Source organism: Lepisosteus oculatus, chromosome 9 (assembly GCF_040954835.1).
Source record: "Lepisosteus oculatus isolate fLepOcu1 chromosome 9, fLepOcu1.hap2, whole genome shotgun sequence".
Taxonomy (NCBI): Eukaryota; Metazoa; Chordata; class Actinopteri; order Semionotiformes; family Lepisosteidae; genus Lepisosteus; species Lepisosteus oculatus.
In genome coordinates, this window is record NC_090704.1 from 14,907,745 (window position 1) to 14,932,820 (window position 25,076).

At 40.0% G+C, this 25,076-nt stretch overlaps 1 protein-coding gene across 2 annotated transcripts; it reads right to left on the reverse strand.

The window, feature by feature from the left end:
- Positions 1-376: 376 nt before the first annotated feature.
- tut4 (terminal uridylyl transferase 4) lies at positions 377-24,631 on the reverse strand. 2 transcript variants are annotated; one of them, XM_015355630.2, is made up of 30 exons: positions 24,519-24,631; positions 22,518-23,065; positions 21,976-22,136; positions 21,317-21,433; positions 19,865-20,042; positions 19,327-19,415; positions 18,758-18,809; positions 18,247-18,316; positions 17,699-17,825; positions 15,839-15,958; positions 15,326-15,532; positions 14,479-14,653; positions 13,269-14,005; positions 11,663-11,813; positions 10,991-11,077; positions 10,277-10,380; positions 10,089-10,146; positions 9,899-10,002; positions 9,650-9,739; positions 7,760-7,873; positions 7,421-7,498; positions 6,459-6,636; positions 5,239-5,286; positions 5,058-5,140; positions 4,268-4,383; positions 3,948-4,102; positions 3,560-3,666; positions 2,664-3,210; positions 1,909-2,079; positions 377-1,551 (listed from the first exon to the last, which is right to left on the reverse strand). In XM_015355630.2, the coding sequence occupies exons 2-30, from the start codon at positions 22,963-22,965 to the stop codon at positions 1,463-1,465; spliced, it is 4,761 nt and encodes a 1,586-aa protein (XP_015211116.2). In that variant the 5' UTR covers positions 22,966-23,065; positions 24,519-24,631; the 3' UTR covers positions 377-1,462. The 2 variants fall into 2 exon arrangements, with proteins under 2 accessions (XP_015211116.2, XP_015211115.2); XM_015355629.2 differs by having other exon boundaries at positions 24,514-24,631.
- Between the last annotated feature and the right edge of the window lie 445 nt (positions 24,632-25,076).

Genomic DNA, 25,076 nt, shown 5'->3' on the forward strand with positions numbered 1-25,076 from the left:
AAAACTGACTACAGCGCAGGAAATTGGCTCCATATTTTTACCTTATGACCCAAACCTACCTCCTTGTAACAGTGTTCCCAGTGTGATTCTAGACTTTAAAAACGACCTTGAGTTCAGAATTTGGTCTGCCTGCAAACGTTATATTTTTCTAATTATTAATTTTCTTTATATATATATAGACAAAAGGAAGGACATTGAAGTGCATGGGTGTTTTTTCCCAGTTCAAATAGGTAATGCTTTATTCTGCAGATAAGAGAGCCCTCTAAAGTACACTTTCTACTTTCAATGTGATGATGTGGGGCCTGAGATTAGATGTGATAGTGATGCGAGAGTATGTTGTGCCTTTGCAACAGAGGTCTCAGAATATTAAAGGGGCTAACCTTTTTACTATTTATTTTCCTGTAAAGCAGAGAATTAACAATAAAAGTGCCAGAAAGGTGACAAACCTGAAAGAAGTGACATGATCTACTTATCCACCTCTGGGGCATAACACACTTATATTAAACAATAAGAAAAAGGCAGCTTTTCTTATATATCGTATCAGTATATATGATGGACAGTAGGTGTTAATGAAACACTCAACACAGTAAAGTTATTACATTCAAGCCAGTGAACAAACATGGGTGCTTGCATGATTAGCAATACTTATACATAACATTTGAAATTGAAAGAAAATTTAAAAGCTCAGTTTTTCCTGGGCAAAACATTTGCTAAGTTAATCACTTAGAAAAGGATAAAACCTTATAAAACTACTTCACCATGTATTATGAAAACTGGCAGTATAACTGTGCATCAATCTTGATTGTACATTTATTTAATAGCTCCACCACCATTAATTATAAAATGAAGAAAACGGAAAAACAAATCCAGATTTTCCCAATTAAAAATCTTTGGTATTTAGAAATTCCATGTTTTTCACACAATACTGATCAGTCAACACATGAAAAAAGACTTTACATGAAGCAGTCAAATGTATTTTATGCAATTATGCCTTTTGTAAGCTAGGATTACAAACTTGGCATGAACAAAAAAATCGTGGAACAATTTCGATCATTTGCTTTTTTATTTTTCAGATTTTTCTCGTCTGTGTTAAGGACATTTATTTTTTGGCACTACATAATTATCTGAATAAGGGCGATGTTTTTAAAACAAATTCCTTTTCAAAAACTGTCCTTCAGCAAGCGAAGTATGAACACAGCTAATAAAAAGTAAATACATTTTAAAACCTTCTTTTACACATAAAATAAAATCATTTTTGGACCCCTTCAAAAATGGGGGCATTAAAATATTTGACATTTGTATCACAAATCAATGTGATGACACAAAAAAGTAAAAACTTATGTACAAAAATGATACAATATTTTTTTAGAAACAGTCTCGTGACCAAATGATGCAAAGATAAAATATATTTTCTTTAAAAGGTAAGACCGTGAACGGACTTCTGAGAAAAATAAAAGGGGCTTTACTTCTTCTGTTGGATGTAGTTGAGATTTGCATGATGCCGCCGATGTTGCAACAGTGGGAAATGCTGGTTGCTGTGCATCACTGTACCTGGAGCAAAGCAGTTGAGTGTTAGTTCAATTACATACAGTCACATTATTTAAATAAGATGACATTATAACAGATCTAGTTTTAAAAACTCGGCGAATTTAATAGAATACAGAAAAGTCAATAAACCTCTGCCCCATTCAGAGCCACGAATTACAGCAAATAGACCTCCCACGAAAAAGAGGTGGTGGAATTGTAGGTGTATATGAGGAAAAACAGAAAAAAATGCAAATGTGAAAACCCCACATTTTCCACAGTTTGTAAAATAATCAAGGGTGGGTGCCACTACCACCCTCTGCCCTCCCTACATGGCATCCCTGGCTGAGAACATAAAGCAAAGTGGATGTGTCTCGGTCATACCTTGTGTTATGAAAGGTTTGTTCTGTTGGAAACCTCCGTTTCCCTGCTGCAGGAAGCTCTGAGGCATCCGATAAGGCCATGAGGCAGAGAGTGAGTAGTGACCAGGATTGCTGTGGTCCCAGGGCAGAGAGCCCTGAGTCGCTTTGCCAAACTGTCCCTGAAAACCCTGGTCTGAGCAAAGAAAACACGACAAGGTTAGGCTCAAGGTCACAACCACACACTTACATCTGCAAAGCATAGTGGCACTACAGCACACACAAAAAATACGTCAATACGTCCAAACAGGTGCCCTGGGATTTACTCTGCTGGTGCAACCTTATAGCCCCAGTGTCTGTGAGACTTACCTGGGCTGGAAACACACAAGGCAGAACTGGCGGACACGTGAAAGAAATAGATGCCACGAAACAGAATCCAAAAGCCTATCCACATTATTGCATTCAAAAGTTGCAATCTAACTTCAGAAAGACAGAGTTAGATGTAATCTAATTGCAGCAAGACGGAGTTATTACTCTCCCATCACTCGATTAAAATCTAACGCACTTGGGCTTGTGATCCGCACTATAGATTCTTACATTTTGCAGGTGTGATCACAAGAACAAATGGGAATGCAGGCATTTTTTATCATATGTCATCTGTATGGTATGACACTCTTACGTTAGAAGAAAAGCACACCTGAAGCACAGAGGGCAGAGAGAATGAAAAGCAGAAAGAGCAGGAGGAGCAGGCGAGTGCGTGAAGGTGCTCCCAGTGTGTACCTGACTTCCCCATGGTGCCATTCCCCACCAGTGCTCCCGGGCTGAGGTGGTTGTGCCAGGGCCCCTCACGTCCTGCCCCGGGGGGGAGGCCCAGTGGCCTGCCTGCCGGCTGGGCGAAAATGATGCTGGGGTCGTTGAGGCTCATGGGGCTGGTGTTACTGGGGGAGCCGCTGCTGCCATTAGAGGGGGTGGAGCGAAGGGAGAAACTGAGCCCGGGGGGAGAGGGGTGGCCCGCCGCGGCCGAGGCCTGGAGCACCGGCCCGTGGATGGGCCAGGACGTGGAGGGGATGGGCACGGGGTGGTGCTGCTGCTGGTGGGACTGAAGGAGCCCCAGAGCCGGCAGCCCAGGGTGGTACTGTCCCGCGTGCGAGGGATGGAAGCTGAACAGCGGGAGCTGGACCTGCGGGTGCTGCTTGGGAGGCCCCGGGGCCTTAGCTTGGGAGGAGCCCCCCCCAGCCTGGGACTGAGGGGAGCAGGCGGGCTGGGAGGTACACTGGCTGAAGGGTGTGGGCTGTGGAGAGTAGGGAGGCGTCTGACGTGTCTCTGACTGCAAGTGAACACACAGAAAGAAAAAGGAACCCCTCAATAAATGGCGAGTAATAATTTTGTGGTTTAAATCGACGCTTATTATAAGTAAAATGTTTTCAGAATTTGTCTCAAAGAACAAGTAATTGATATTTAAAGTATCTCCAGGATCACAACTGTATACCCCAGAGATACTCAGGCTTGGCGACTTTACCCACTGCATTACGACGGCACTCACGACCAGTATACTGAGCTGAAAGGAAAAACTGAAGTACAGGCATTTACCAAAAGTCCTGGACAATCTGAGTTAAATTCAACTGTCAGGCTTCTGTCGTGCATTTCCTGGTGCAGGAGCTGGAGATTGTACTCACACACTCAGAGGACTGCCGAGTTCTGCCAGGCCGATCCTGGGACGCCGCCACTGGCTGAGGCACAGGAATTGACTGGGAAGTCGCCATAGTCCGCATCATCTGAGGGACTGCGCGCCAATGGAGGGAACGCAGAAAGAAGGAAAAAGCTTGTTTTTTGTAGCCACTTCCCCATGTTTCTCATTGTTTGAACTGGAATTCAAATTTATTTTAGCTATTTATTTTTCTTGAATAAAGTAATTCTAGCCCCTTGCATTGTGCAGTTTTTGGAGGTTTCATTAAAACGTAGGTTAAACTCCTCTGATCTGCCCCCCTTTTAGCCATTGATCTTTTAAACACGATGGAAACGAGTGACATTTCGTGACCCTGAGCAGTGTGTTCTGGTGTATACCTGGCCCTGCTGCGCTCCTCTGGCGCAGCTGACGGTATTCAGGACAGTCCCTGCGCACGTGGCCCGTGTCCCCACACTGGAAACAACGTCTTTCCCTGGGCTCTCGCTCTTCCTCCTTCACATCATCGTCCTTCTCATTTTCCTTCTTCTTCATCCTGACACAGGCATACACACAACCTCACAGACGTGCCACTGCGATAACTGTACCTCTGCACACACACACACCTCCCAGAAGTTTTTGAAAAAATAGTTTGCCCCAAAAACATCTTCACGATTTGGAAATTTCAGAATAACCCTCAAAAACGAACCAGACATCCCACCTGCGTCTTTTGGGGCAGTCCTTCATATAGTGGCCAATTTTTCCACAAATACGACAGCACCTGTCATTGGGAGCCAGTTCCCCATCGGTGAGCACCTTGGAGTCAAAGAAGTAATCCTTCAAACAAAATCAGATCTGGTTAGTATGGGGACTGGGCACATTGAGACAGTCAGAGTGAGGAGAAAATGAGGTAAACTAAGACTTTACACCTAAGATTTGATCACAATATGTTGTTTTGAAAATAAAAATTATCAGTTGGTTTAACCTGGTATGTTGAAGGAGAAGCCAACTTCTTTAGGAAACCATCACAGAGAATTAAATAACATGCCATCTACATCCACCTTGCGTCTTGGCAGAGGCAACATCGACAGTGACCCGTTTCTGGACTAAACGCATCTACACATCTACTGCTACATCTGTTCTCTTTCTTTTTCCCGTTTACAACCATTTTTTGTGCAATATATGCCAGGGACCTGTGCAATACATTTATATTTATATCTATATTTTCATCTATATTTATATTCATATGTGTGATACGATTTTTCTGTGTACTGTTCTGTTCTAGTTCGTTCTTGTGTGTCTGGACTGTGAGTAACTCTTGTATTGTATTGTATGTATTGTACTATTATTATATAATTCGTTACACTGTGGCTGTGTTGTGTGTGTTAAGCTGCTGTTGCACTACAATTTCCCTCACGGGATCAATAAAGTATCTATCTACTTGAAATGTACATAAACTTCTTCTTCACTACAAAAAAGGTAAATGAGGAGAGAATGCTCTGGCTGCATACCGCTTCCATCCCAGGTTGAGGGTAGAACGGGGTACCAAATAGCTTCCTTCCATTGATAAAAGCCTTCATGATGAAGTTAGTCACTGCAGAGAATAAAAAAAAATATATATACACATATCAAAGAGCTAGAAACTTACAATTAACAAATACAAGAACAGGAACAAAAACCTGAACTGCTTACTTTTCCGAGAAACTCCAGCACCAAGATTATGATTCAAGTCAAATGGATCTAAAAAGAAAGGAAAAAAATAAATTATTGTTGTCACCACAGTCCATTTCGGTCCTCTTACTTCACTGTATTCAAGGAGCATGGTCCTTGTAAGCTAACTAATACACATATCTAAGAAGCAAATTTGGCAATTGCTAGTCATTTGAGAAGACAAGGAACAAGTAATAGGTTTATTCCATGCTGAAAAAAAGAATAAAGAAAAAACGTTTCGGCCATGGAGCCTTCTTCAGATGCCTTCTTCAGGAACCTTCTCACCTGAAGAAGGCTCCACGCCCAAAATGTTGCGTTTTCTTTCTTTTTTTTCCAGCATGGAATAAACCAATTACTTGTCCCATAGCAGCCTACGCATGCTGGCGCAACTACCCACCTGAACTATTTGAGAAGACAAGCTGCTTACCTGCACGTTTTACGATTAGTGTAAGATAAGCATAAAAAAACTTCTTGACACACATTTCTTGAGCAACACTCTCATCACATTTAAACCATACCTGATTAAGTAGATTCTTATTACGCCTATCCCCCAGTTTACAAACATTTGGCTCACAAGATTTTGAATTAATCCAACCGACAAAACTCAGATATCTTGCATTCCAACATGTCTAGTTTTCATATCAACAAATATCCACATGATAGGAGGCTGCACCATGAATACATGATGGTTTAACAGAATCCACCTGAAAGCAAATATCCCTAATAAGGAACATGGCATTTATTATTCTCACGATTGATGGAAAGTGCCCAGAAAACAAATACCGAGAGCTACAACAAGAAAAGAGAATGAAAGCCATCCAGACGTTTCTCAATGTTTTCCTTAAGCCTTGGACTTCCAGCACTGCAGGAAAAGAGTAAGAGCCACCTACCCACAAACATTCGGCTCCATCATCTCCAAACCTATCGTGACAGTAATACCTCCATCACCTTTCTAGTCATTCTAACATGCAGATCTTTTGGGGAGATACAAAAAGATTTATTGTGTTTGTTTTACATTTATGATTGTTCAATCGTTTTAAGATTTCTTTATTTTTGTCTCTGTACTGTGAAATGTTACAGGTGGATGCTTTTGGTTTGGGAAAAAAGTTTAAACGCCTGCCTAAGACGTATTCCCGACTTTTTCCATCTCTTGGCAATTGGAAAGACCGTTTTGGGTTTTCAACATGTCGCTTCAGCCCGACCTTCAATGGCTATGCATTTGGACGTCCACTGCTTCTCGAAGGTAGTCAGCAGCTTCTTCTGCCGGATGCTGATGACATACTCCTTGAAGTCGAACTCCTCGGTGTAGAAGCGCAGCAGGCCCAGCCACAGTTCCCCCACCGACTCCGAGTTCTGTCCCAGATCAGGCAGGCGCTTCTTCTGAAGGGGCATGAGCAGAAAGTGCAAGATAATCACAACACAAAGGATCTGGAGAAAACAGGTGGATTGCAAACAAGACCTATATCCAGATCAGAAACCTTTGGCACGTTTATTTTATGGCCTTTTGTGATCCTTGGCACTGTAGTACTGACCATAATGGTCAACATTATTTTATGACCATTACTATATAGATATGTCACAGCACTGATTCTTTAAAAATCAATGCCAAAAGCACTTAATCTAATAGTGTTTTTTCTTAATTATGTCTACAAAATGGAAGTTTCTACAATTTAGGACTCTCAGATTGTGTCAGGTAGGAGTTGGGCTGTTCAGTGCAAATCTACAATCACACCACAGTTTTTCTTGTAAAGAGAGAACAAGTGAAAATTGTGTATTTTGAAGACAACCAGCAGTACAATTGCTATAAAATGGATTTGTAGGTTTATATGAAAGCAAAGAAAGAAAAGGCATTCAACCACTTAGTTTCCATTCAACCATTTATCATGATCTCGGGACACAGTCAGCTCGCCTCAAGGGCTACTGCTGTCTGAATTACCCAGCCAATAGAACACTTGAGGTCAAGTAAAAAAATTCCAAAAAACACATGTACAGTCTTGCTACAATATTAGGTGTCTGAACTAGCTGCATCATGAAAGATTAGAACAGAACCATCAAACAGACTTCTGTATGGAACCTCTGCCTAATCCATTAATCACCATGTGGTAAATTATCTTAAGTCGGGACACGATTACTCTGACAGTCCCTTGCCTTTTTGAAAGCTTACCAGCTCCTCAATATCATCAAAGAAGAAAGCATTCCAGCCATCTACCATCCTCTGAGGGACATTGTTACCATCAAATATCTGCAGAGATAAGAAGATCTCATTATAAGATAACAGGTTTCTATGCCACCATTCAACGTCAAATTATCTTTTTTGGAAAAAAAAACCTCTGATCTGTTCCTGTAAAATGCCGAAAGAAAACAAAACATTATGCCAATATTGATGTAAATATGTGGTGGGGCTTACACATTGAAGATCAAATATTAAAAAGATTTCTCCCTCCCTGTGCCTTAGTAAAGCCTAGTGACCCGGGACTGAGGTGTGACTGAGAGCGTACTGTACCTCCTGTAGGACTGGGATCACAGGGGGATTCCTCTGCTGCAGGAAATAAAGTACCATGAGGATATAGGCATAGGAGGACAGACTCCCCCTTGAGGCATCGCCAATATCGCAGCGCTTTAACAGAGGAACAAAAACACAGAAAAAAATTAAAATGTCATGCAGACCTATAAACTTTTTCCATTTCTAGAAACAGATTACCTCCTTGCACTCATTAACTTTTGCTACCTCAGAGTGAGAACAGCAACACTCAGGCATCAATTTCAAGCAGAAAGGCTTTAGTGAATGGCTGCACTGAGACATTTTAAGTGACCACATGCTAATATGGATCAAACAAATTTTAAAATTCAAAAGAAGTTTACCCTATCAGGGATAAAATTCCATGACTTTGAATGGGACCCCCTCAACAGGGCAATGTGTTCTTAGAACACAGTCTCTAATACCTGCTCACTCTCAAAATGTTTTACTTTATTTGCCAATTACTACACTGCAGCATGAAGACTCATCTGTCGGGTTCTGCTTTTGTTTTTCATTTCTGAAAGAGCCTCATGGTCAATAGGAAATCCCTTCCTGGATTCTACTAAATTCATGCTATAGCTTCTTTGGCATAAGTGATATCTTTATCCCCTGTAAAATGTGTTCTGAACTTGCTGAACAAATTATCTCACTACAAAACTTTAGAGGGAACGGTTAGTGTGCATAAGGATATTCTTCTATATGTAGTCCAGAAAAAGTCACGCCCTGTTGACTATTAACTAGCAAATTGCTAAGAACATTGAAGTGTAAACTGTGGTTCAGAAAAAATGAAATTTTTCAGATTCATCCTGGTGTTGATGAAATATCATCCATAAAACATAGACACGCTATAAGGGGGAAAGGTTCAGTTCCGTCAACAAAAGTCTGTTCTAAAAACTTACCCTAGAGATTTGCTGCATTAAAACCTTTGCCAGTAAAATACATCCAAGAGCAAAACATAAGCTCCTAACTGTTACTTCCTCAGCTTTAACATAAAACCAGTAAAGTTTTCAATGTCACCAATACTGAATGTCACCAGTAGAAAATCTTGTACCCACTGAGATCTAACAAGTTTATTTTATTTAAATAAAATCCAGTGAATCCTTAATAAATGATTTTGCTAAAAGAACAAAGTCTTAAATACAGAAATGAAGACACTGCCAATTATCTATAAAACTTGATCTTACCACCAAGACAGTTGGAATTGTTTTAAACCTATAAATGATTTTTAGTACATTTTAAAACTAGTTCTATGGAGGTATACTTAAACTGGATGCCTTGAAGATTTTTCAAGAACATATAAGGAAACTATGATATGACACATTTCACTATTGTGTTTTGTTATTTCTGTTGCATTAACATTTTGAGTTGAGATATAGTACAAGAGAACATACAAGAGTCACTACTGCTCAACATATGGTGTTTCACCATAGAACAGACCTTTTCATCTTTATTTAATGATTGTTGAAAATTATTTTATTGATTTTTTTCTTAATACTAACTTATTATTTTACAGCTGCTGGTAAAAAAAAACATTGTGAGCTTCCAACAGTAAAGAACTCAGTTCAGCCATGAAGAATTTGTTGCTTTTTTATCAATTCCTGGGTGTTGCTAAGCTCAGTACTTTTGTACTTCATCTGAGTTTGAGATGTGCCAGTATTTTCATTTAAGTGTTGTGTGGGTGCAACTGAAATTGGAGTGTATTAGATTTCCAACTGTTGGATATAAATAGGATGGAAAGGCTTTTATTTCCCAATCACTGAATTATGTCCTTAAACTTTGCCAATTCTTTTAGTCGACAAAATAACTTTACTCTAAATTCACAAAAGTGAATTCACAGAATTTAACAAAGCAACAGTAGTGCAAGTTAAATTATACCTTTGCAAACACTTTCATGGTATATCCCAAATATTGCACTCGAGGGTCAATAGCAGCATATGTAGCCAGCATTCTGGTGTTATGTTGTGCCTGTTGGAAAATGAAATTAATTTTACTTCAGTCTTTTCCCCCTTTACATTTGATTAGACGTACAATTGTTTTAATTTTTACAGGTGAGTATCCCAAAGACAGAACCAAGAACAATGCATCAAAGGCAACCTCATGTCACATTTCTGCAAAAAGACTTACCAGTGTATTGTACAAGCTTATATCTCCTTCTAGTCCACTTTGTCTGTGTTCAAATTTGACTATAGGCACTTTAGCTGTTGTGATAGGCAAGATGTTTCTTAGACCTGGGCAAACAAAATGGATGAAATCAGAACAACCATGCACAGCTTAGGCTTGAAGAAGTTAATTCTACTAAGATGAATACTATTACCTGCATGCTTCTTTAAAACCTTTGCTAAACCTTCAATAATTTCTTTACTGTTCAGCTTCTGGAAGAAAAAGCAAACACAGATGCATTACATTTAGGGAAAGATATCCACTTACTGTGTTCTTCTGAATTACTGTTTTAAGGTCTGCATATTTTTTCCCAGTGACTTTAAATACAATACATTTTCTTACCTCTGCTGTATCGTGACCTTCCAGTGTCATGCAGATGTCCAGGTCACTGTCACGGAAACCAAATCCATTCTTAGAGGAGCCAAAGAGACACAGCCGGGCCTTGTCTACAAGAGGCAGAGAGCACGCAAATGCTGTATCACTTACAAGCACACTCTGACTAGCAGCTACCTATGTACTGATGCACTTCTTTACTCAGGAAAGAAACAAAAAGCAGATATCCAACAGTAAGCAAGGCTATGTATGTTTAACAAGGCCAAATACACAGATGTTACAAAAATTAGGTATTTCCCACTACTGCATACATGACACACCTGAAGAAGGCTCTACGGCCGAAATGTTGTGTCTTCTTTCTTCTCTTTTCAGCATGGAATAAACCTATTACTTGTTCTTTTGCAGCCTACGAATGCTGATGCAGCTTTGCACATGACACTAAAATGTTGAATTTTCATCTAATTTTCACAAATGTCATGATCAGATGCAAACAATCAGCATCATTTTATATTTAAACCAAGAACCAAATTGGGGTGTTTAAACTGCTTACTGTATTCAAACAAAGAACTCATCAAAATACGCTTATGCAGAAGGAAAAGAGTTATGCATCGAATACAGAGCCATGAAGCTTGACAGAACAGTACAGTTTTAAAAAAACGTAGGAAAAGCTCTTTCAATATAACTTATTCTTACAAGTCTGGGATCTTTAACCTTGTCACCTACCATTGTACTCCTTACGTATGAACCTCTCCAGGCTAGCTAGGATGTGTTCTCTCTTCTGTTGCTCCTCCAGCCGCGGGGACAATTCATCTATAATTAAGACGAACAAATGTTTGTTGAGAGGCTATATTTCAGTTATGCCAATGGTGCACCATTGTCTTAGAGGCATCAGATGTGTCAAACTGATTCTGTACCTGTAAATATCACTCAAGCTACTTTCACCAAGCATCTCGGGCGTCTGGGTTAATAAACTTTTTGTGCACCAGCTTCTTGGGAGTAAAATGTTTGTCAATGTGGACCACTACAGTATGTACAATATGTCCACAGATAATTGTATTGCCTTCCTAACCTTTAAGGCTGGATCATCATAATTATAACGGTACTGACTAAATCACTGTGCAGAGCAAAACGATCTGTAAGAGTGAGAGGACGCAGACAAAAGAAGGTCTGTTTGCACTCTCAACACTCTGGAGAAAAGCTTTAGTAAAGACTGGAATACAGGAAAAAGCACATTTCTAAATTTCTAGTGTGCTTGCTATAGGCCTGAAATGTTTGGCAAACAAGACTTTCATTTAAATCCAATCTTCTGCACTTGAATTACTACGGAAAAACAATAACATTCGTATAGAATATTCAATTATATTAATTCAATATCAAAATTAGAATGGCACTCACTATAACACATTCTGCAGAGCCCGTCCAGGATTTCCCGAAACCTGGCCGTCATGGGCGGCAGTGGCTTCAGATCGATCTTCTTGAAGTCTTCGGGACACTCGTCTTTCAAGTGTCCGTCCCGCTTACAGATGCTGCAGACCACTGTGGGTGGCTGGAGAGGAACAATAGCCAATAAATGTCTAGAATACACAAGATCTCTCAACAAATTCAAGAGACTTTGCACAGCCTAACCCCAGCGGTGCAAAACAAGAGCTGTAGGCACACATCCTCCAAACCCCTGGTGTTGGAAAGTAGTAATAAGAACTTCATCATCGGGGTATCGTGTGGTTCAGGAGAAGCGAACATGCTAACAGTGACTTGCAAAAGCATTCTTACCCTTCCGATGGTATCCCATTTTTGTGAAATTACAAAATGATGCACACAAATTTCCAAACCCTAATATTTTCTTTAAAACCTGAATGTTCGAACTGAAGATTTCGACGGTCGAGACAAGTTACAGTTAAGGTCAGGAAAAACTAAAGAGAAAAAAAGAAAAATGTGATTGTGTATGTCTTCAGACCTATAAATGTAATATTAAGTGGAAGCACCTTTGACAGCTGTTATAGCCACAATTTGTTGTGTAAGTCTCTATCATCCTTGTACTCCGGCTCAGTGCAATTTTTGCCTATTTTTACGCACCATTTAAAAAATTACCCAGGATTACCTTTTATAACCTTATAAAAGTAAGAGCACTATTGCATGCTTATGATATTTAACCTATTTAACTTAGTATGGTAGTTAAGTAAATATGTACCAATTGTAAACTGAACATATAGACAGAGCGTTAGTGTTCAAGGCAATGCAAACGTCATTCAACAACTCATCTTTTGACACCGGACACCTGAAGAAGGCTACACGGCCGGCCGAAACGTTGTGTTCTCTTTCTTCTTTTTTTCAGCATGGAATAAACCTATTACTTGTTCCTTTGCAGCCTACGCATGCTGACGCAGCTACCCACCTGAACTACAATCTTTTTAATATTGTCTATCACTTTTTATGTATTGGGGGAATTCTTTCCTTGTCTTCTCACTTTTTGGAACACCTGGTGCACTGAATATGTTTTGCCAATATGATGTTAAAAATAATGAAGACATTCAAAATTAAAAATTAAATTAAATAAAAACAATATTAATAAGCAAGGTCACAAGGAAAGTTCCTTTGTTGTAACGAAAATTACTTTGAACACCAAAATACTGATGTTAGATGAAAGCTTTCATTTTAATAATCTCTCATTTGTAAATCAATGGTTCATATGGTGTGTGGTGTATGTAGCTGAACTTTTTTTCATCTCTGTCCTGGCAAAAATTATTTTTTGATTACAATTATTTAATGTACAATAATTGCAATTACATTTGAAAAAAAATCTGGTTAAAAATGCTGAAAAACATCCTGTACTCAGAGGATTATCAATAAACCCTGCTAAATTTTCATCTAGTGAAGAGAATGGCTGTTAATTACATTTTAAAGGGTATTAGCTGTACCTAGTATAAATCAAACATAGTTAATCAAATCAAATAAGTCTGACACCCTGGCTTAACCTATGATGAAACATGCAAGTATGAGTTACCTTTCCTCCTGTGAAGATTATTCTATCAAAGACGTAGTATAAATCTTCAGGGACATTTGGCGTCTCTCCCTTGTCGTCTCTCTCCTCCTCATCGCTCTCAAGCAGCCCGTTCTCAGCTGACCCGTTAAGCGAGGTAGATAAGGAGCCGCCAGCCAGGTAGCCTTCCTGGCCGTGCTCCCGAAGAGGAGCTACGCCACTTTCTCCTGCAGGCCCGTCCTCGGGGCTGCCCGCTAGGTCCGAGCGCAACGACCTGACCCCATCCCCCCCGCGGCTACCAGCCTTCCCCTTCAACCTGGGAGCTGTTGTCTGTGCAAAATTGCCCTGGGTTGTTTCGGACAGGCCTTCCTCCCTGTCGGTCAAGTCCAAGTCCATAAAGCTCTCGGGCAGCAAAACTCCCTCTGGAGTGTAGTCCTCGTCACTTAGCACCCCCTCCTCGTCCTCTTCATCATCTGTGTCTTCCTCCTCTTCCATCTCCCGGAGCCTCGGCTCAGTCCCTTTGCCCTCTTTGTTGTCTGGTGTTCCTCCCTTGCTCCGGGTCCCAGCCTGCGGCTGCCTGCTAGTCCCCTTAGCTCTTGGCTTCTCCCACCTACCGCCCCTTTCTTGTCCCTTTGTGGTGTCGTCCCGGCTTTGTGGACAAGCAAAGTATTTATAGGCTGTGCGGAATCGCTCCAGAATGTACTCAAAAACCATCTGGCTGTTAAGGCTCCGTGCCACATTCCTCTTCAGTGCAAAAGGATCTGAGAGAGAGAGAAGATGCAGTCAAAAGAAGGTTTATTTGCAATCTTCAACACTCAAGAGAAAAAGCTGTGGTAAAATAAAGATTGGAACACAAGAAAAATGCACATTGCTTAATACAGATGTGCTTGCTGTAGGCCTTAAATGTTTGGCAAACCATGCTCTATTATTTAAATAAAGTCTTCCACACTTACAGTGCATTGCAATACATTAAGGAAAATTAATTGAAATAAACAGATTACAACCAGCTTTACAGTTTCATTGTCAGAATTAATTACTGTTTTAGAGCTCAATAAAATGTCAGATGGCACCACAAACCTCTTACAGCAGAAGGATATTAATGTAACATTTCACTAAATACATTGTAAAAAAACAGACTGTGGACAAACACACTAAACTGAACAAGTGAACTTCTGACACATGCAATAACAAAGCTGGAGGATCAGAGGCATCCGACTCCGTGATCTGGACTCACCCTCAATGGCCAGTCTCCTCTTGGGCCAGTTCTTGATCTCACGGGACAGCAGTTCTTGCAGGCGAATGCTGATGATGTGCTCTTCTAGGGCAAATTCCAAAGTGTAGAAACGCAAGAGCTCCAGCCACAGCTGCCCCAGAGACACCTCCGGCCTGGACTCCAAAGTGAGCGGTATCTGCACAGCACAGAGGTGGCATTACAGCGTAACAAGCATCACAAACTCATTCACTTCATCATTAGGAACCAATCAATCACAAATGATTCACATTTGGGAACGTTCCAAGTGTTTTGGCTTCAACATTTTGGATGAGATTTGTCTTCCCCCTGCCCAAAGCCATGATTCTTTGTGTAAATGCCACTTGAGCCACAAAACCGTACATGAGTGAAATTCCCTATTCTGTATGTCATGCTTTTAGAAATCCTGTGCTGTTTCCAAAAGCAACTTGATTCGCCTTTTTTTCTTGTAATTCCCATTCCAGACCCAGCATTCTCTTGATGTGATGAATGCATGCAGGATTCGACCATTAGTAATGCATTATATAAAAGGAAAGGGAATAACATGTAACTGAGAAGAGGAGAATGAAATACTCAAAACATTATCGGACGATATCGACAACTGGAAATCACGACCGGGGTCCGCTCACGCATAAGGTTTTCAGGACATGGTAACACCAACAAACTATTGGATAGGAAAGGAAAACCTCCTTAAGAACTTATAACAAAATAATAATGTTGTGCTTTAGATTAAGAGCTAAAGCACGACAATCCCACATTCCATTTAGCAGCTCACTGGCTTGCAAAGTGTACATCAAGACAAGAGAAACCTGAATTAGAGCACAGCGCGCACCCTGCCGCTCTTGGGTTTTCCTTGCCAGCCATTGGAATCCAAGGTCTCGGGCTTCTTGGCAGCCGATTTCTTCTGCTCTGCTTTGGCTTTGCCGGCATTCTTACTCTCCCCACTGGTGGACGGCCGGTGCTCCCACAGCACAAACCTGTCCTTCTCAATGCCCTTCAGGTGGTACTCGTCCACCTGCTTCATATCAAAGCCCTCCATCTGAAACAGCAATATCAGAAGGGGGTATATTTAAAAAAAACAAACACATTTTGCTGAATTCAATAGAGTGCTATGGAATCAACAATAATAAATATATATATATACAGGTTATAAATACATACATAAATAAAAACTAAAGCATAATAATACTAATAATAATTCCACATAGCTTTCAGCAGAAACCTGGCTTACAATGTCACAGAACAAAAGGGCATACAAATATTTTGATGAAAAAGACTGGTTTAAAAAAACTGATATATTGATCCAAAAAATGTATTATATTAGACACCCCAATTCTTCACCTACCCACGAGCCCAGGTAGACGGGGAGGATGGGCTCCTTCCTCTGCTGGAGGAAGAAGATGACCATGAGGGCGAATGAGTAAGAGGGGATTCCGCCCTCAGCCTGGCAGTCAATGTGACACAGCTGAAAGGACAAAGACTGGGGTCAGGCCAAGGGGCAAGCTGGAGCAGAGATCGAACCGCAGCCCAACGGCATTCAAACACAGTGAAGCCAAAGTGGTGCACAGCTCAGATGAATGAACACGAAGACTTTGGGAAGGTCTACACTGCACAAAGTGTCGATAGAGAGATTCTAATTTTCGGTCCAGAAACAGCTGTGAACTTTTCCTGATGTTAAAGAAAACACATATTTTACTATAGAAATACAGAATATTCAATTCACATTACCTTTGCCCTCTTCTGACTAAATTGTCTTCATATATCAAAGTTTTCTGAATTCATTCATTCAGGTTCAATAACACTGTAGAAATTATCTTGGTTCAAATCACTGTATTTAAATCAAGTGCATAGTACTCATACCGCGCATATTAACAGCCAAACTGCAAAAGTTAAAAGCTAACATTAAAACATCAGAAAAGAGTGACACCCCGTTAATCCCATCATGTTAAAATACAAAGTAAATGAGGTAATAGTGTACAAGCACTGCCAATGCAAGCGCTGCAATAAAAATAACTATGAATTGTGTCAGGGAAGTTTTCCAAAAAATTGTACAGACCATACGCATGTAAATCTGGAAAACAATTAATTTAGACAGCTATTAATATACAGATTCAGAAACAGCCTTTTTGAGTAGGAACAAGTAATAGGTTTATTCCATGCTGAAAAGAGAAGAAAGAAAACACAATGTTTCGGCTGTGGAGCCTTCTTCAGGTGAGAGAAAGACAGGGCAGTAAGCAAAGGTAATGTAGTGGGAGAACAAAAGCTGTGAGAGAGAAGGAGCGAGGGGTGGGAGCAGGGGACAGACAGAGAGGCCAATCAGGTAGTGTGAAGTCAGGATAGGTGAAAAGAGGTGTGAAATGAAATCAACATTGAATAGAGTGAATTTAGAAGACAATTAGTCTGTCGTTGAGAGAAGGAGGAAGGTGTAATCCTAGCTGCAGGATAATTTTAATTTCTGTAGTCTTTCTGATGTGGGAGTTAGGAAAACCGTCTTTGAGAACACAAAAGGAGAGATTAGTGTGATCATGGCCATCAGAAGTGAAATGAGCAACAATAGGCTTGGAAAAATCTTTAATCTTCACAGCCCTGTTTCTCCAATGTAGATGGCTGGGCATTAACTGCAAGTGAATCAACAAATAAGGTTGCTGGTGGTACAAGATGTCATCTGAATGATCTGGAATTGTCCTGAGGGGCCTTGAATAAGTGTGGTGTTAGATATACTTTTTTGAGTATACTGTGCAATTACTTTAGTGTGAAATCATTATTAAAAAAACAATATTATTGAACATCTGTGTTTGGAACGAAATATACTGAGAAAAAACAGGACTTTTACTAAGAGATCATCTACTAAATATCAAAATAGACTAAATGCATTTCACAAATCATGCATGAGTGACAAAGAAAAATAAGGGAGAGCATCTGGCTATGTGATGAGCAGGGTTCCAGACACTAATGAACAGCACATGAAATAAAGTATATTAATAAAGTAAGAAACATTTACACATTTGGCAAAAAAGATACCAAGATCAAAACTGAACACAAATTAGGTTCTGATGCAGACAGTCATTAGCAAGAGTGATACTGTATTTGCAATTTAGCTGCCATTACTGGCAGAAAGATAATTTCTACAATACTAGAGCTCTGCACAGGTAGGAAAACGCTGAAATGAACAAACTATGGATAATGTAGCACATAAAGAACCTACCCTCGCCCAGTAGCGAAAAGCCAGGACCAGTGGAACTAGCCTGGGCTCCAGCTTGGCCAGGGCAGCCAGGAGGTTAGTAGTCAGACAGGCTACATCATTGCCGGCACTCACTTTGCACATCAAACCACTGCATACAGAGAAAAATAGGTCGTTAAACCCAAAGGGCAAAAGGTGGATATCTAAGAAGAGACAGCATACACAGGGTTAATCTTAACCATTTAAATCTTTTTGGATTAGCAGACCAAGCGTCACTGAATCTCTAATGCCATGCAAATTGTTCACTGGGTTTAGAGGTTAAGAGAACAGCCCAGCCAGGACTGTATATCTCCCACAGGGAGCAGTGATCAGGGTTTTGGACAACTGACCATAGGGTCTTACTTAAAGTATTGAAGTAAAAAAGTCAGTGGTAATTTTTCAAACACTTTAGAAAACTTCATCATACACTTCCTTCTCCCGCGAGCGATTTAATTTAACTATTTATCCCGGAGAAAGCAGTGAATGTTTTTTTCACATTTTACTTGTTCCTTCATTTATCATTGGTCACTGACCTGCTAACATCTCGGCAAAACACAACAGGAACTTTGGCATGAAAATCTGACTCAACATCAGTGTATTGAGCTGTAAAAAAATAGAAGACATTTAGTTATTCTAAACATGGATCATGACAAACCTAACGTGCATATCCTGAAAAGGAATACGTTACTGTAATCATCATTGTCTTTTGCACCAAAAAACACATCAATGAATATCTAAAGTCGTAGTAATTCAATTCCCAACCTTAACTCTTAAATGCACTCTAAACACAATTTAGCAGCTAATGGTTTTAGCTTTGCGATTTGAACAAATGCCCTTAGCCCATTTATGAGATAAGAAAAAATAAAAGATCACACTGGACTATAGCTGTGAACTTATTATGAACTCATTGTTAACTACAACAGAGCAGCTGTGTTCCAATATGAATAACAAAGCAGTGATTCATTATTTTGAACTACATGGCGAACCACATGATGTGCTCTGATATTTATTTTCTAAATGAAGGATGAATGAAGGTCAACTTACTGCTACTTTTAAGGATTTCCAGTACTTGTATTAAAACATCTGGTTGAGTCATCTGAAAAGACAACAGAAAAACCATAACAAAACTTAGTTTTTATATAAAACAATTCCTACAGTTAGTCTGCAGTTATTTTTGTAAACAAATAACCTGTTGCCTCACAAAACAGAAATGAAACAATGTATCAGTATTTACTTGTGTGCTTCAAAGACATTTGAATTCTCACTCAAATTTCACCTATAATCTAAAACTGTTATAAACTATTATAAAATAAAAGCAAAATAGATATGCTGTTAACATTCAAGAAGAATTAATCTTTGGAGAAATCTTCAGTTATTTTTTTTCTAATCAATCCTCATTTAGCTAGTGAAGCATATTCTCCAGGCAAGCCCATTCAAAAGTCAAGCCTTGTAAACTGATGTGTTTACAATAGGTTCTTGGCTGACTCAATCACACTGATTAAAAGCTTTTGTCTGCTATCTGCCATAATCACCTTCCACTAATACACTCATTGACAAGATTAAGCGCAAAAACAAATCATTTCAAGTGTTTTTCAATGGGGGTGTTGACTCACATTGGATGGAAACATGACATCAATATTGACATCACTGGTCTTGAAGGCAAACCTGGTGAGACATGAGCCGTAGAGTCGGAGGGAACAGGCTGAAAGGCAGAAAATTAAAGCATTCATTAAACTTTGACAAAACAGAGCCTTGTTTCTAATATATGTTTTTACCAGATTATTTCTTGTGCATAAAAACAGTACCTCTTCCAAAGAGTTTTTAAAGGGTTAAAACAGATAATTCAGCACTTAATACTGTTATCTACAGTGCAATGGGGAAAACACCTAAGAAATTATGCCTTTTTACTGTCATAAGTTCCAACTCTTTACTACTGTGCAATATATGCTCAATGTATATTTTTTGAAGCAGCAGTGCTCTTAAATTTGAATCACAGTCCTATCAATTTTGTGTCCTTTGCTGTCAATTCATGTGATAAGGCTGAGTATACAAATCAGGCTAAAATTATATATATTTCAACTCTTGTCTGTAGGCATTCACCACTTATTTCAATGGCAATGCATTCTGGAGAATGCATGCAAATGGTCTTACCGGACAGTTGTTGCTTGATGATCTCCTCCATCGTGAGGACAACACCCTGCCGCACAGCGTGGTCCTCCTGAGAGATGCCCTGCTGCTTGGCTGCCTCCAGCACAGCAGCGTTGACTGCCTGGAGCTGGGAGGGCGACGGTGGAGGCAGAGCCCGCAGCTCGTTCTCCTCTTGCTTCTCCTACATCCATGCAAGACGAGAAAAGGCCCAAGAGCACACATGAGGCTCTGTAGACTAATTAATTGAGAGAATCCCTCCTGTATTTATTCGCTGTTATTAAAAATGTAACTGACAGGACAAAGAGCAGCATGTAATCAAGCATGCCTCACAGGGCTTAAATCCAAGTTCAATTCCAGAAAATGCCTTCTGTCCTGTGCATGACTGTTCAACCACTTTCCACAGAAACTAACATGCTAACTAATTTGGCATCTCAAAGATGTCTGCGTGTACGCATGCCTATGTCCTACGGCACATGTCCTATAATAATTATAAGAATTGCTTACACTTGTATAGCGCTTTTCTGGACACTCCACTCAAAGCGCTTTACAGGTAATGGGGACTCCCCTCCACCACCACTAATGAGTAGCCCCACCTGGATGATGCAACGGCAGCCAAAGCGTAACAGTCCGCTCCCCACACATCAGCTATCCGTGGGGAGAAGAGCAGAGTAATGAAGCCAATTCATAGACGGGGATTATTAGGAAGCCATGGTTGGTAAGGGCCAATGGGAATTTGGCCAGGACACCGGGGTTACACCCCTACTCTTTTCGAGAAACGCCCTGGGATTTTTAATGACCACAGAAAGTCAGGACCTCGGTTTTAGATCTTATCCGAAGGACGGCACCTTTTTATAGTATAGTGTCACTGTCACTATAATGGGGGCATTAGGACTCTCATAGACCGCAGGGTGAGCGCCCCCTGCTGGCCCTACCAACACCTCTTCCAGCAGCAACCTTAGTTTTTCCCCAGGAGATCTCCCATCCAGGTACTGACCAGGGTCACACCTGCTTAGCTTCAGTGTGTTGCCAGGTGTGAGTTGCAGGGTGATATGATGCACTAGAGTCATATCAAGGATATAGTTCCACCTTGTGGTCTATGGTTTGCGATAGACTTAAGGTTGCCATGACCTCACCCAAAAAAGCAGCTTTCTGATAGCTACTGAAAGGATAATAAAACAGATGGAGATTGAAAGAACAAATTTTATATTTATGACCCCATCTGTTAACCAAACACAACAAGATCTCACTCACAATGACCTATCGGTAAAGACTGATTATGCTTTTCATTGAATCACACTGGAATTAAAGTAAATAACACGGCAAGACCTTCATTCAAATAATTCCCTTGTTTTGTGCAGCAACTTTTTTTCTTCTAAAAGGTCAGCAATATGCCATAAAGGGAACTCTCATGCAGGGACAGAAGAAGAAGGTGGGTTTTTCCTCTAAGGAACTTACCATGATGTTTTTCTTGTGCCGTTTTTCCTTGATGTGTTTGTGTGCTCCCTGGATGTTCTCAATGTGCACTGAGCACAATTTGCATAGGTACTGGAAGTTGGGATACTCTGGCAAGCGCTGCAAAGACATTTCAGCACCATTTGAATACAAAAGGGAGGAGACCATCACAAATTCTATTGCAGTGCAAATTACATTAACGTCTCAATGTGCCTGAAAATGGGCTCACCCTACTCCATCTGTAAACACAAACTATATTTGTCATAAAAATACTTAAAACGCTCACTTGCCAATACCTGCTTTAAAAAAAAAACACTTCTCCATAGCAAATTTCCTTTGTAACCATCTCAATGCACTACTTCTGACTGCCTTTTGTAGGCTTTATTATGTTGGGTGTTGAAACTGTATTTCAATAAGTTACTCTTCTACTTGTGTGCTCAAGGTTTATAGTTACCTAAGGTTTTTTTTTCTTCTCAGCTATTCCCTTTTTCATCACCAAAACCCCACTTTTTCCTGGAAAAAAAATCAAAGCTAACCTAAAAAGAACATAAGGGAGCTCTGCATAATTAAAGTTTAAGCTAATACTTCCAGTCACAAAAGGGCTGTAGTGACCCAGATGCATTCATAGGGAACACACTGCTGGCAGAGGAGAACTGCTGTACCTTGAGCAGCCGGTGAATGTAATCCCGCACAAGTCTCTCCTCTGCTTGTTTCAGCCCCAGCTGCTGCTCAGTGGTCAGATTAGACTCATCAATCACTTCAACAGCACCGACTGGCTTCTCCAGGGAGGGTGTCTCTGCCAACTGGCCTGCAGCATCCTCACCTGCAAATTCAAATTAATCCCATGTGAATGAATTACTTTTAATTAAATCAGGGGGTTCCCAGCTCTCATCAAGTATTACAAGGGTTTAAACTTTACATGCCACCTGAGCTGTTGATTACCTAACGCAGCTACTTTACTTCCCTAGCTAAACTACTTTAACATTGTTTTCTTAGGCAGTGAGCTGTTGACATTCTAAAAGAGCTTGAAAAGCCCCTTCAGAACTTGACTGGTACTACAAGGTGGTCTTGCATACTTCTAATCTAAAATTTAATTAAATATAACTTGGGGGATCAGTGCCTTCTTGAGAAGACCATTGATTTATAAATTACAACACTGTATAAACTGAAAAAATATTTTGGAGCAATTTTTGTGTGGCCTTACTCCGTGTTTTATCTTCTTTATCGTAAGTGTCCTTGGTGCTCTTATTCTCCTCCACACTCAGCTGGAGGAGCTGAGCAGGGCCCTTAGTTGTACCGAGATTTTCTGTTCCAGAGGGAGGCGGATTCTTCCCAGCATTCGATCCCTGTGCCTGCTGCTGCTGCGGCTTTCCCCCTTTCCCCTTCTCTCCCGGGCTGGACCTGCCAGTCAGTCTCCGAAACTTCCCATGGCCCTGCTCCTGTGAGGTCGCACCTGGGCTCCTCAGGCTCCCGGGGTCTTTGGGTTCATCTGGGGGTCTGTTTTTGATATCATTGTTGCTCCAGCCCGGAGTCTTAACACAGTCCTTTGGTGCCAAAGCCTCCTTCGCATTCTTGGATGCTACGGCCTTGCCCGCTCTGGCCTCACTGCGCAAGAGCTTAGCCATTTTCCTTGGGCTCTGGGGCTCCTGCATGTTTGTTGCTGCCTAGGGATCAACACCTACTGCCTTGGCTCCACCTTGGCAGACTGTAGCAATAGATCAACAGGGAGGAGGGGCAGAGCCCACTGGGTACCTAGGGAAAATACAAACAAAGGAATCCTCAACTTTCTACTTAGAGTAGGTGAAAGGAACAGCATGGAGTCAGGAGCAATCTGGACATGCAAGATTTAGGTGTTGCAAGACACGAATAAAACAAATCCCCCTACTATAACTGCTGCAGATTACATCAGTGTGTGCACGTTGCTTACGAAAAAACAAGGTTTTAGGTATGTAATCTACTTCTGTATAAAACTGAACAGTTACAACAAACATCAATACAATTATATTTTTGTATACCTTTATAAAATTCTAATCCTGAATATTTTAAGATCTAACCTCTCAGGTATTTGGGGGGCAGCCAATCGTTTAAAACTCTTAAATGAATCCTTATAACCACTATTTGTGACCAAATTAAATACATACACATAAGCTACGTGACGCTGAAGACTTGTTAACTCCCTATTCACCGACAGCTTTAAAAACAAAAGTGAAGTTCACGTCTCCTACAACGTTCTCCACAAATTCCGTAGCAAAGAATCGACACCAATGTTTAGATCAGCTATGAAATAAAGGTTTATGGGAAAACGGATGACAAACTCTTAAAAAAGAAATCGAACTAAAGCACGAAGAAGAAAAATTCTATTTAAAAGCAATCTAAAATCGAAGAGAGCAGGAAGAAGCATGTTGGTGTTTTGTTTTAATCAATGCAAACGGAAACGAAACTAGGAATGTCGTATTTAATAATAGCAACATTCTGCATTAAACACAAAATACTAGTGATTTTAAAACCGATCTTTACGTCTCTAAATATTTACTAAGCAAATCTGCTGTTTAAGATAACCATTTGTATGCAATTTTTAAACTAACAGCAATGCGGTGCAAGACATTTATACTTAAGTGTTACTTTAGAGTAAGATATTTTGCTAGCTAATTAGAAAAAAGTAAAACTACATGAAAGAAAATCAGAAGGTTCAATGTCAGTTGTGTACCATCTCGAATTTTTCCATCTCACAAATCCAGCTTGTGAAGCATAGAAGATTATCGGTACAATTAATCGAGTAAACCTTATAAAAATACATTTATTGGATAATTGGCAATCAGTCAATATATATAATCAATATTACATTTGACCCATCAACAACAGATGAACGTTTAGCTGCAGTTAATAAACCTATGTTGGGGGTATATAATATAGGTAGCCATTACCAAATATATTCACATTTGTGATCCCCAGGATCAACCTCAGGCTCTGAAAGTATGAAGTACAGTAAAACAAGAAATGCAATTCAAACAGCAGTTTATACGATCAGGCAGATCGACCAACTAGGGCAACAACATTCTTACAAAATACCCTGCTTGTATTACATTACATAGCCCACGCACAAAAAGAACCTTTCTCCTCTTCCCGTATCTCTTAACTCTGTTTTGCAAATTATAAGGAAGCTAAAGTTGTACGTTTTAAAAAGGGGGCAACTATTTTACCTTACGTTTCTGTGCCTTCCTTACTTTACCGAGATTTTAAACGCCCTCCATCTTCGCAATGTTTATGTACGTCCTGTGGCCTGATAAAAACAGCAACCACGACCGCCATGTTAAACTGTTCGCGCACAGCATTATGGGCGGCATAAGAGGGACAAAGCAGCATAAGAGATACGGCACGGAGACCTGTTTTGTACTCTCAAATAACTGTATGTCTCAAAACCTAATTTAGTAAAAGTTTAGTTGAGTGTTTTTTTACGTTAAAGTGAAGATCAAGCTTTGCAAAGGAAGTTTTCGTTAATACGAATCATAAGTTATTAAGTTAAGTTATTTAATTAAACAACTGAGGGCAGAATCTGTCTGCGTTTGGTTTGAAATATTCATGGATGTTACTGTTAGGATTAGTTACCCCCCATTTAGCAACAAAGTAAACAAATTCAAATTGCCCAAAATTTAAATGACTTATGACTTCAAATTCAAATTTACTCTTGGTTTAATATTTCATATAATTAACTATACATATCTTTTTCATATAAAGGAATTCAACATGGGCGATGAATATCTTT

Excerpts from the sequence above, each read along its gene's own strand:
- tut4 (XM_015355630.2), bottom strand. The coding sequence starts at position 22,965 with ATGCAGGAGCCCCAGAGCCCAAGGAAAATGGCTAAGCTCTTGCGCAGT. Across the intron at positions 14,006-14,478 it reads GAGGAGACTGGCCATTGAGG|ATCCTTTTGCACTGAAGAGG; the intron begins GTGAGTCCAGAT and ends TCTCTCTCTCAG. Across the intron at positions 7,499-7,759 it reads TGATCCCAGTCCTACAGGAG|ATATTTGATGGTAACAATGT; the intron begins GTACAGTACGCT and ends TTATCTCTGCAG.